The following is a 13,582-nucleotide window of genomic DNA, read 5'->3' as shown; positions in this document are numbered from 1 at the left end:
AAGCGAGGGGCTGCACCTGCTTCCCCTCGCCCCACTCCAGCAGCTGTGCTGAGCTGCCTCTGCCTGCAGGCATGCACTTAAAGGAGCTGGAAACCTCGGTGCTGACGTGCTGCAATGCAGAGCAGCTCCTGCCTGTGCTGCATATCAACTTCAGATGATCAGCACACCACCGGTGGTACATTCCTCAGGAGTCTGGAAATGTTTGTTTTACAGACAGGGATGATGACATGGTGATGTTTCAGACCTCTGACCTGCGTTTCCTACATGTGTACTCACAAGTAAAGAAATATTATTTTAAAAAATAACAACAACAAAAAAATCTACTCCCTCACCACACCACACCCCAAGAAAAACAGAGCACTGACCCTTCATCTTTTTTTAACACCCACCATCTGATGCAGCGGTAGTAGCCATGATCATTTCTAGCCTGGGACTAAACTGATTTTAGTGAGAACTTTACGTGGATGCAAAGTGACTGATCCTTTAGAGTGCAAGCGATTTACAATCACTTCTTCTTACCTGTTTTTTATCACCTGTGAGACCTGACCGGACCCAGTACCAAAGACAAAAGTATAGCCCTGACAGCATGGCACGGTGCCTGCACTACTTGGGACAGGAAATCATGTAAGACTGCATTCACCGCAGATGGAGATGACAAGCAAATACTATTACACAGCCAAAAGGCAGACAGTTGACAATACAATAAACTTTTACAGTTAAAACAACTGTAATTTCTGCCCCAGCTGTGTCCCTTTTAATCTTTGTTTTTGTCCAATAAACAGATACTTACCGCCACCCAGCAGCCCAGCAAAAACCTAAACTTATTATTTAAAAAGTAATATTAATTCTCTATAAAGAGATTACAAAACACATTAGAATCCATTTATATTGCAAAATGGGACATAAAAGCCAATTCCATCAGACCACGTAAGTCTGCAATAGCAATAAATTTTCCTATACTTTCCCCTTGTTTAATAAAAACATCCCAAATGCAGTAGCTTACCTGATCTTGCAGAGACATAACAGGATTATTTTTGGTTGTGTTGATATGTAGAACATGGTATTTGTTCTTTGCACAAAGATCATAGGCAATATTTGTGAAGGATGTGCTGGCAGTCTTAGGTACTCTGTTGTAAATAATCACCACATCATCTTCTTCATCCAGCGTCACATCTTGGCGGGGGCCATCTACTGTATGGCGCTGTTCTATTTCTCTGACTTCATGTCTTGCGATAGCCCTTTCTGTTAAGGATGACAAATACAGAATTTCGATGTAAGTATCGCCAATTGTGAAGCTCAAACCACAGAATGCAAAAGACCTGGTGAAAAGCAGTAACTCCTCAGCGATAAAGGAAACACTTGCTGTCATATATATTTCTGATACAACTGAAGCAGAACTTAATCTATAAAGTGAACGAATGATAAAAGGTGAGTTAGTTTGACACAGAACACAAAGACTGGAAAACAATGCTTAGGGAACACATACTGTATTCCATGACTCACAATACTGTTACCTAAAGCCATTGTCTCTAAAGAAAAATGTCTATAGTGCGCTATCAAAATGGTGAAATCCCCAAAATATCCCAAATAATTTCTATAAAACACCTGTTTTCAAATAATAATAGAAGGAATACATCAGGCAATTTGGAGAATATTAATTTTCTGAAAACAGTAGAAATACTAACACTAGAGATTTAGTCAAGTAACTGTGTAGAGACACTGGAATTCAGGTGAAAACATGGTTTTGTTATTTCAATTGATACAAGCCCCAAGTGTGAAGTATTACAATAAATGGATTTGCAAAAATGCAATTAGATTTATTATTTTCACGTATGACAGGAATAGAAGTGAGAAGTGGTTATGAAACCGTTAATGTTAAGGTGAAAAGCGATCTCTCAGTACTGAAAAACATCAAATACATCAAAAAGAAGGAAACATGGAAAAGTAAGCTATGAACAAGACATTTTGGCAAGGTAAGTACATTGCAAATAAACCATTTTTCCTTTTATACAAAGGGCAATACTCGGAGTAATTGAACTCTGCTTCAAGTGCTAAAAGCCTATCCAGAAAATAAAACCACCAGTATTATAGCATTTTAATTTTTTTTTTCTGCTGCTGAACAGTGAATACTTTTTGCTGATTCAGACACAGCTTTGTTCTGCTCTAGATAAGTATATACTTTAATATGATTTGTAATACAGATGTCAAAGCATCTTTTCTGATTCATTTATTGTGATATTGCCTTTAATAACGTATTCAAAGACATCTGCATTGGCCAACAGTGCACACTGAAGTCAGTCCCACAACAGTAACCTGTAATTCTCTGTATTGTGTTCTTACACAGGGTTTAGCTCTTTCTGGATGACACGCTTTTAACGGCAGCAGCTCTGGCCTTTACTTCCCTTGCTTCCTGTAACCCAGCTCCTTCTATTCTCTTTCAACACATCTCTTTAATTATAACATAAAATCACTTTTAAAGCAGAATCATTAAGCTGTGAACACCACTAGCCTGTAATTCCACATAAATTGTCTTCAACCACAAACTTCCATCTGTCTGAAATGCTTCAAAGCTTAAACTCACTCACTCTCTCATATGCTCGTATCTCACACCCCATAACTAAGTTACATCAGTATGAAAATGTTTGTAGAAAATGCTTATTGAGTATATCTCAATTTTCCACATGACATCTGTTGCTCCCCACTACATCAGTCACAGTTTTTGCTCCTTCCTTTCTCATTTGCCACCTCTCCCATCACTGCTGGCAAAGGTCCTGTTTTGGAAAGAGATGAGACAACAGACTCAGGTTTCTTCTGTCTGAAGACGGCTACAACAAAAAGGGACTGGCAGCTCCCCCCTGCCTGCCAGTAACAGATCAGAGGAAGCATTTGGTAGGGGGCACAGTTAACCACATGGCTGCCCAAGGCTACACAGATACTGAATACCACCTAGAGAGGCGGAAATGAAACAAATTTAATTTGTGTTTTCTACACCAGAGTAGTAGACCTCAGCTAGATTTGAATTGTAACTGCGCAGAGCTCCAGGGCTGATGAGGCTGGCTGGTGCAGAGGGAAGCTGCCCCTTCCACAACGAAGTAGTAAACATTTGTGAGAAACAGACATGATTTGCAAGAGGAGCAATGAGAAGTGTTCCTCTAATGAGGTATTTGAAACCACGATGATTCAAGAATTAGCATGATAAGTGCACTTTAAAGACTGTGCATAAGATATAAAAGATGTATGATTAGATGCAATCAGCAGAAAGGCTATTACATACGATAACCTTCAACTCTGTACGGTGAGAAGGGAAAGCAAGAACCCACACAAGGAAGAGAACCTTCACAAGTGTCAAGTACACAGTTCTAATACCTAAAGAATAAGAAGGCTTTACATTTCAAATTAAAACAAATATTTATGATTAAGAACTACAATAATCTTCTTGAAATAACTATTTAACAATAGTTAAAACCCAAAAGCTGAGATGAAGCGCAGGATATAAACTGCTGAAGTGCAAAGGGAAGTTAAAGCCAGTGAGAAGCAGATACAGCAGCACCTGAAAGCGTCTACCCTGGTCAGCCACCCTAATGGCCTATTTCACTGTACTCTGTTAATAACACAACAAGGAAAACTGCCAGTTTTGTAAAAATGCATGTTTCTTCCCAGAGATGAGTAGTTTGCAGTTTTCCTCTGAAGTCGGAAGCTTTCTTTGTTACTTCCTGAAGTCAGTTTAACTCTTAAAATGGCACGTGATTTGATACATACGAATTATATTTATTTTCTTAATTATTTATTTGTGGAGGAGGAAGAGAACCAGTAATGGTCACATGCAACTGAGAATAGTCTTTGGGATAACTAAGTTAATCGGGAGTTAAAGAGAATTTGAGGAGTTGATGGGCCTTTGACTAACTACTTCATTTGCTCTTCTATGAAATTTAAGTATGTTTGGAAGCAGAAGTCCTGTAATGGTTGAAAAATGACCAGCTCTTACCTGCTTTTACAAGTGCAGTAGAAAATGCAATGTATGTTCTAATAACTTTTTACATGTAGAAGATAGGGAGGAAGACGATGTTAGGTATTTATTAAGTATATTTTGTTTACCAAAGAATAACCTTAGATGACCAGCCCTGCAAATTTAACTTTGTTTACGAGAATTTGACTTAGATTGGTTTCACTGAAGTCAATTAAAAAAAAATAAACAGGTTAGGTAATTTTTTTTCTATCTGAGATCCTGTGGACAAAACGATATCCTACAGTTTCACCACCTTCATTCCATTCTATTTAAACTTAATTTTGTAAGAAAAACATCTAGGCAAAATTATTGAGCTAAATGTGTAAACTGGGTTAAGACTGTCCACACTAAGTTTGGTATCAATTTAAAAAGGTAAGCAGCATTTAAGAACGTAGTACTTCGAATACAAGAGATTTTCATAGTAATATAATACAGGATAATTTTAAGGCATAAAATACTCTGTCTCACACTTTTTTTTATTACTGCCTGTTTAGGTTCACTTTCATAAATAATGTAATTACTATACAGTCAGTAAAAATGCTGTTCTGCAGTTGTCCTACACACAAACTTTCATCAACTGCAAGGCCAGTTTGCACACAGGCAGCACCATGTAAGATCAGTGTAATAAGGTTTACTACACTGGTTATTTACCAGCAGATGAATTACTTGCAGAAAGTCTTCAGTTGGCAGAAGCAGCTATTTTGTAAACAACAGAACAAGCTTATTTTCCCACCTACTTGTCTACATGTTCTTCGAAATCCTCCTTTATCCCATTTCTGTAACTATCAGCATCTTCCCACAACTTATATTTCTTGAGCCACCCTTTCGTAGCAATAAACCAGAAAATACCATGGCTAGCAACAACTTGGTTTGCCAGTCAGATGCTATCAATAAATGACATATAATGGGCAAGTTATGTCTCCTCCTTCAGCAGAAGCACTAATAGCAACATTCAATCTGTATGCCACCACTGATTATGGAAAAATTCAGAATTTTTTATTTTCAAGATAACTGCCCTTTCAAGTTACAAGCTGTTTGTCAACAAGTTTAAAAAGCTATTAATACAAGAAGTAACACCCAGGAGAGAAATCGACACACCACGTTTGATTGCTTAGCCCTGTTTTGTTAGGATCTCAACTAATAAAATCACCTGTGAAAATACACTGGACCCAAACATACCTATAAAAATATTTGAAAATCCAACCGGGCAATATTTACATAATTCTAGAAACCAATCACCCAACTGAAAAATATTTAAATAATTATAGAAACTAATCAATGTGATCATAAGCAATTATTTGTCTACATTTCTTGTACATTCAAACAAATGTCTTAGATACAACAAATTTATTAGCATTTATTTCAAATCCAAATGTTAACTGCATACAAAATATTATTGTCCCAAACAAAACAGAGTGGCATGGATTTTAACAACTTAAAAGTTAAAAAACCCAAGCATTTCAAACTCCTTGCATTTTTCACAAAAACCCAAGAACCTCCTGGGATTTCTTAACAGGAAAATCTATCAAACCCAGAACGCTTCTTTCCCCTACCACTCTGGATGAGGGATACATTTTGAGCCTCGCTGGCTATCAAAGCCAAGTTAACCAAGCATCTGGAAGAATAATACAGAGCATACCGCTCTGCATCTCCAAACTATGTTTTCTGTCCCCTATGTCTGTTTCCCTTCTGCACCTACCTACGGATATTATTTAGGCTCTCTCTTCAATGTGTCTTCTGCGCCTGCCATGCTACCTGGTGAAACCTCCCACACGGGTCAGTCTTAAATTATAGCTCAGCTGCCTTCAAGCCTTACCCAACAGAAGAAAAAGTTGTGGATTCAAACTTCACTCACTTGCTGTGGTGGTGAAGGAACTCGACAGCTAGTATGGATAGCATCAACCCTGTGCAAACAGTTGCTCTGTATCCATGACACTGGATGCCATTTCAAACCAATAAGCAGGTTTCTTCCAATTGGGAACAATATTGAAGCCAGCTGACTCGGTGTCTCTGCTTTCCTTCCACCATGCTCCCAGGCCAATTAGGCAAGCAGCTGGTAGCCTGCGGCACCGAGCAGCTCTCAAGCTGTTTCCCTGCCCAAAAGCTGCATTAAACACACGATTGCCCTAAATACTGAACCAAAGCAGGACTGAAAACCCACTCACTATTGACTGCATTCTCCTCTGATGAAGAATGAAAACTGAACTGAACAGCGGCTTAAAAATGAACCATAATTACATAGCAAAGTTAATGTCCTGATTCATTTTCAAATTATATACACCCACCATACACACGTAGCCTCCATCCTTCACTGAAATGCAGCCCCCTCTGGGAGCTGTTTAACAGCATAGATCTTACAAACCAGCACAGTGCTGCTGTATGTGGGTATCGATACTTTGGGGACTGAGAGGAGGAGAGACAGAATCAATGGTGCTATGACAATTTATGGCCATGGAGGATTTGTGTCACTATACCCAGTTAAAAATGCAGGGGAAATATAGACTGAATTAATAAAAGATGCCTAAAGTTGAATTTGTTTAAGGTATCAGTATTAACATACCAACACTTTCCAAGACCTTTAAGAATAACAACTCTATCCCGCTCTAGTTTCAGGTCTTACTAACAGCAGAATCACCACATCGGTTCTTTAGCAGCTGCACGACTTAAAGACCAACATGTATTTTGAGCAAGCCTTCGGTTTCTCCCAATTTTCTTTTCCTCTATGCAAATATTCCATGAACCTGCTGTCTCTCTACTGCTGATAAATGAATGTTTTTAATGTTCTCAAAGGCAGTTCTGGGTGAGCCACTGGGTGAGGGGAGTGTCAGAGGGGCAGCAAACCCTGCCTTCCCGCTCCGGTAACCGCAGCACTCTTAAAACCAGTCCCGGGGACTTCAGATGAGATCTCAAGTGTGACTCCTTACCACCGTCTCTGACTGACCACCCTTAAAATCGTAACTAACTAGTTTGTTTCTCCATTAACATCTATAAATATATGTATTACAATCAACATTAAGAAACAAGGAAAGCGGGCTATGTGATAGAAGTATGAACTGCTAGTCTTGCAACAGCTCTTGCAATACCAGTCAGATAAAAAAACCTCCCATGTTTTCCTCCCCCTTCTAAAAATTATTTTGCCTTAGTGTCAAGAGATTCTAATGAATAATTCTAGAAATCTCATTCCAGCTTGGTTTTTTTTCCAGTAAGGCATGAAAAGAAACAGGTATAAAAGATCTTCTGTAATAAACTGTAGTTCAGTGAACAATTAAAAGTCACTAACATTGCCAAAACATTTTTTTTTTAATAGTGGTTAATGCATTTTCAGAACAGAAAGAAAATGAACAGTCAGACAGAAGAGAATTGTTTTCAAACTCCAAACTTTAAACTCCAACAAATGCAGATTGGAACTAGTTAAAAGCAAAGGTAACTCCCCAAAAAACCCAACCCAGACCACCAAGGAGGCACCTCCAGCTAGGCACTGAGATTGTTAACTAAAATCTAATGCAGCAGCTGTCTGAAAATTAAAAGTAGTGATGCTGAAAAACCTGCTACAGTTTCATTAGCATTTGATACTCGTCATTTAATTTCAAGATAGCATTTTTGCCAGGGCTTTATTTTGAACACATAAGTAGAAGCATATTGATTAGTGTGTAATATTGTTAAGGGTTTGACTTAAGCTTATAAAAAAATTCTACCCAACAGTGAAATCACTGTCTTACATACACATCCAAGCTGGTTTTAACATCAGAGCCTGCATTTCTCATTTTCCTGCAAATTTTTTTTAGTTGATCAACTGCATTTATAAGGAACAGAGTATTTCAGGATTAAGCTCTGAACAAGTATTTACTTTCTTATCTTTTTTTTTTAAAAAAAACAACTAGCTAACATAAAAGCCTTACATATTTTTCTTCCAGCATTCTGTTGGGCAGAATATCTTAATGAAAGACTACGTTGTGGCCCTTTTTGACACAGGACCAGACACACCATGCATGTACTATGAAGTCAGTCTGGGTTTTAGCTACATAATACATAGGACAGGTAAGGGCCTGCATCTCAAGTTGTCCCAGGAAGGGCGTAACTAAAAAAGAACCCATGAAAAGTCACAGATCTGACAAATCGCACTTATAGATTCAAAGATTAGGTACCCCAACAAGCATGGTTATGGCTTACAGCAGACATATTTGTGTAAGAATATCCAATAAAACAGAAAAAAGGAGATGTCATTCCACCAACTACGAAATTTTGAAAAATTTGTAAATTCTGGAAAAGAAAAGGTGCACAAAAACACATCTTCAGCTGTAATTATAGCATCACTACTGCAACTTCTGAAAATTGCTAATAAACCTAATTACAAAGCTAAATACAAATTTAGAGAAACATTTTAGGCAACATGCTGCAGCAGTAAAACGTAAAGATAAGCATATGTCAAACAGCTCCATAATCTCTCCAACTTCAGACTGAACTGTTTTGCTTGACAAGTGGTGAATTCCAGTTAATGAATTAGCGTGACAACAAACACAATAGACACCATTTATCTTTTTTTCCTCCCAGTCACTTGCAATTTCTAGTTTCTTTAGGACAAGGAAACTTGAATAATAGATAGCTGTAAAGAGAAGGATGTAATCACACAAGGAAAAGGTTTGTGGCTTTTCAGAACCCCAAAACTGTCCATGAACTGTTACGAAGCACTGTGACTAAAACAGCAATGAAAAATACTTGCACATCAAGGATTTGTTCTCTAAATAATAAACTGCAGCTGAGTATGTAACAGCAGGATTTGCTTTTATAGTGCCTTAATACCGTAATGCAGGACTTCAGTGTTAGCAAGAAAAGTTAATGGGACTGTTTTATACAAGGATACAGTTGTCACCAGCGTTTCACTATACAAATGTGCATGTCACTCCTTCAAGCAAAATCCAATTCAAGTAATGAAAGAAAGCAAGATCAATATAGATCATCTGACTCCATTTAGTAAGGCAGCCTGGAGACTGTTTTGTTGTTTCTATACAAGCTTGCTCCAGACATACAATCATTTACTTTTTCTAAAAGGATACTGACTAGCATAAAAGCAAAAAGGATCACTAAACTGTCTGTAAAAATCATTGAAAGACCTGGGTGTATGGACAATGCTGTATTACAGTAAGCCACCATCAGATTTAATGAAAGTAATTGGTAAGATATAGTGCTGTTTGCAACATATTCCACTCATACCACCCCTGCTTGTCTTCACAGCTCTTGGCTAAACTAACCTAATCTGGAAAACAGACTATTGCCAGCTGGTCTAGCAGCCAAAAACCAGCAAGATAGCAAACAGCACTGCCTTCTGATCAGAACAGCAGCTGACGTGGTTAAGGTAGAAGATTGTAAATATTTTATTAGGATTCTTAGGAAGTTATGAGTACCAAGAATAAACATGATAACTCTGTGTAGTACCAACAGATACAGCATGGTATTTGTTTAATTAACATTGGCTGTGTCTTAGCATTTACAGTGATAAGCATGATTTCTAACTTTAATGTAGTTATAGGAGTTTGTGTAAAGTCCTTTGAAAAAACAGAAATGAGTCTGCATGCTGAATGAGCCCCACTGCTGTTAAGTCACAACAGATTCATTTTAATTATGTTTCTTAAATACTGACTAGATAAGCTCTTGATTACATATTTTGCTTTCTTTGTGAAAACCATTTATCTTGCTCTTAACTCATTATAGGAACTTCAATTTAATTCTATACCCTGGTTGCTTTATATACAAATAAAAAGTATGTTTTATTTTTCCCCAAAACCTGCAAGTTTTTAATCGAGAGTTTTGCTAGCTCATGCAGCTTAAATATCAACGTATATATAAAAAAATACTGCTTTATCTGTTATTCTAATCTTAGGCTTGCAGACTATAGACCTCATCTGAGATGAAGATGAAAAATGATAAACATGAATAAAGATCAACTCTAACAACACACAGACCACTCAAAAATTACATTTCAGGAACGTCAAAGCCATTTTAGATAAATGAAAGTACAAGAAAAACTCTTTTTTAATTAAATGCTAGAACTACAATGAACACTGAATTAAATAGTTTTTAACCTACCTCTGGAAATCTCTTCTTGCTATATCCTACACCTCTTCATACCTGGGGGTCCAGGCTATATTCAGGCAGAACTAGGAGAGCAAATACACGCAGTATCAACCTGGTTTCTACCTGAATAAAATAATCACCTGCTCTAAAGGTAGCCCTTCCCCTCTGACTTTCAGAGCATTACAAGGAGCAGTGGCCCAGTGGGTTCAAGGGGTTGGTAGAGGGAATATTACAAAGGAAAGCTTGCAAGTCCTAGCAATGTGTACCCTCCCAGGCCCTACCCGGGGAGTTTGAAATTGTGCCTTAGAGAACACTTGTGACACAACTAACCAGCTAATGCAAACCTTCCACATCCATCTTCTCCATGCTAAGAAACTGAGCAGGCATGCTCAGCTCAAATATACTTGCACACCAGCAATACTACCATAAAAACTCTTTTCAGCAGACACTGATCAGCAATATCAAAATTATACAAGCAAGAGCTTTATCTAGTTCCATGTCAGTGTGATGATATGGAGGCTCCTTCTTGCAAAAACAGAGACAGCCCAGGACTGGTGAGATGTGCAGTAAGGTGGTTTTGTACAAAAAACTTCCCACTAGTAAGCGAGGCAGCTGCTCACCGAGAGCCTCTGGGTGTTAATCCTGATTTAAATTGGATTAAGCTTTTTAATTAAAAGGAATTATTTTCCTACATGCATGAGAAATATTTTGTTCTTCCCCCAAATCAGTCCTTTTTTGCGCAAGGATGACTATTTGATGAAAATCTGACCAGAACAAAAGGGCAAGCAATTCCCTCGCTGCATCTCAGGCAGCTGTTGCAAAAAGGTAACAAGAACTCCAGCCCCTTGCTCAGAGCTTTGGGGATACGGACTGTAGGGGATACAATCGGTTTGTATTCATCAATGTCTGACAGTGCTTCCCGACTAAAACACACTACAGTAACCCATTATCAGAAGGTACATCATCGCTGAACTTACTAAAAGTCAGAATTGAAGAAAGTTACGCTGGATAATGCAATGCCACTGAAATAAAAGTAAAGAAGAATTCCTACCGATACACCACCACCCCGACCACCCCCAGTAAAAACAGAGAAAAAAGGAATCAAGATTCTCTTTTTAGCATTTCAAATCCATTAAAATACTCATTCTATGAAGGCCCCTGGAACAATGAAAAAGTTAATTTAGCTTTACATATAATTTTGTTGGCAGCTGACGTAGAATTGCACAGTATATAAGAGCTGGCTGGTCTTGAAAACAAAAACCAAAAAGCAACCACCAGGAACATTCACGTATTTGGTCAGATTATTTTTTGCAGACATCAAGACTTTAAATTGTCAGAATTTATTTTATACAAGCAAAGTAATCTGCTTCTAACAATAGTCAATAGCCTAAAATCTAGCATTAACCCATTTCTAATATGGCTGAAACCTGTAGAGCTCTGTAAGGGAATAATCCTTCTGCTGTCATTCAGACAGAAAGTGTTTTGAACTGTCAATACTGAGCCACCTAAGGTATTTTAACCTGATTTTAAGCAATACGTTACACGGTCAGCACAGACGCGCCTAGCAATGCTAAAACTGTGTTTTGAAGCAAAGATCTATTGAAACTTCATGGCCTATGTTCCCACCACGTGAAGGTGTGCGACGCTGAGAACTGTGTGCTCTCACCAGGGATGCAGGTATTTGTCTCAGCTCAGCTTTCCCCAGAGAAGCTGTACAGCTGTAACACTTCCTTTCTACCCCAGTATTAAAGCTACAGAAGTCATCTAAAAAAGCTTTTCCTCTTTTTTCTTCACATCTCCCTACAAGAACCCTAAATTTCCTGAGCTGCTTTTTGTTTAAGTCTCCAGTGACCACAGATGGTTTCCATATATATATATTTATAAATTTGCCTTGCATTAAATCACCATCCTCAAATTCCGCTAGTCTCAGTTACTATTTTTGTGTATACAAATAGCAAGGCTAAAAAGTTCATTTTTATATTAACAAGCTGTAACCACGTAAGGATATTTTAATATCTGTTGGTACCTCAAATAAAGGACGTATGGAAAAACACACAAGTCCTCTTTTTTGCTATATGAAGTGGAAGTTACTTCTTCAGAGTGTTAAATCAGAAAGGTATTTTAAACCAAGCCATTACTGGGGGGGGTTGAGGGTGTGTGTATTATAAACTTCTGTGGGAGGACATACCAATTGATACAGTTTTTGTAAGAAATAGCTTATTTGTCTGGGACACTTCAAAGCAAAAAATACCACTGGTGAATTCTGTTTCCAGGGAGATGACATATTACCTTCCAGAAACATGTCACACACTGAAGGTAGTCTTCAGTCTGAGTGAGCAGAGGAAAACATGAAAAGGACTTCTCTGCCATGACACAGACCCTCTGGCAACACTGTCACATAAGGAATAAAATAAAATATAATAACATATAAATAGAAATTTGACTCACAATCCTCAGCAGATTTAGTTGCAGTGGTTAGAAACAGAACTACCCATGTACCAACAGAGCTCTAAAGACATCGTACCACAGCAGGAGCAATCCAGACATGAGTTTGGGCAGAAAAGAGGGAGGCAATAATCCTTCAGTGTACCACATGGTCCAGAGGAAGCTCCAGGATAAGCAAATAACAGTGAGAACATGCATATTCCCACCCTTCATCTCCTCAGTCACCGCTCTAGATCCACCCCATCAACAATTCCTGTCAAGTTTTAAGGTTATCCTCATCCCTTCGTGCCCTTTTCTCTTCAATGGACTTTTCTTCAAGGAAGGAACATCATCCCTTCTGCAAAGGCAATACAAAGGAACCAAGCAGCTGTGTATGGGAAAAAGAATGAAAGCTCCCACACAAGGACTTCAGTAAACTGGTACTCAAAAATAAATAATAGACAAACTTACACTATTCGGTAACAAATGATTTAGCAGTACAGTATGCCCACTACAGAATAGCATCTGCATACCAGTCTCCTTCAACGGCCTTATCTCACGTCTTCTTAAACCTTCCAGTTATTTGCCACATCATCTTCCTCTGATAGCTACAGCCTCTCCTCACAGACTCCTGGCACTCTGCTAATAATCATACACCACTGCCCATGGTTTCCCATGAATCATTTAAACTCATAATGACCTGCTGGGATACAGCAAGGATTACATTTCTACTGCCTCCTTGGAAGGCTAGTGTTAATGCACTTCTCCCAAAACCTGACATCTACAAACGCTTTTTAAAGACATACAAAGAAGCCACATTGCTAGTGCACATTTTTCAAGTGCAAAATCACTTGGCCTTTTGATTAAAGCACCTTTTTTTTTTTTTTTTTTTATACACAATTTATCCTTCAAAAGAAGGAAATACTTTGGCTGCATGTAAGTTGTAAACAAATACCTCTCTTGCTCATACTAAAATAACTTCTGAAGCCTTACTGCTTTTACGCTCCCAGATAAAAGCAACTTCTCATAGTTTCTGAACAGCTTCCTCAAAATATTTTCACGCTTCTCTTGACACCTAAT

The 13,582-nt window shown here is 38.1% G+C and overlaps 1 protein-coding gene across 1 annotated transcript in view; it reads right to left on the bottom strand.

The window, feature by feature from the left end:
* Positions 1-13,582, bottom strand: part of HS2ST1 (heparan sulfate 2-O-sulfotransferase 1) — a 78,110-nt gene that overhangs the window by 16,399 nt on the left and 48,129 nt on the right. Inside the window, exon 2 of the mRNA XM_080406664.1 lies at positions 1,004-1,242. Coding sequence (XP_080262790.1) covers positions 1,004-1,242 — 239 coding nt within the window. The remainder of the gene's footprint in view (positions 1-1,003; positions 1,243-13,582) is intronic.

Source organism: Falco punctatus (genome assembly GCF_963210335.1).
Source record: "Falco punctatus genome assembly, chromosome: 11".
Taxonomy (NCBI): domain Eukaryota; kingdom Metazoa; phylum Chordata; class Aves; order Falconiformes; family Falconidae; genus Falco; species Falco punctatus.
Note: the sequence above shows the minus strand (reverse complement) of the source record. Positions and strands in the feature narration are given on the sequence as shown.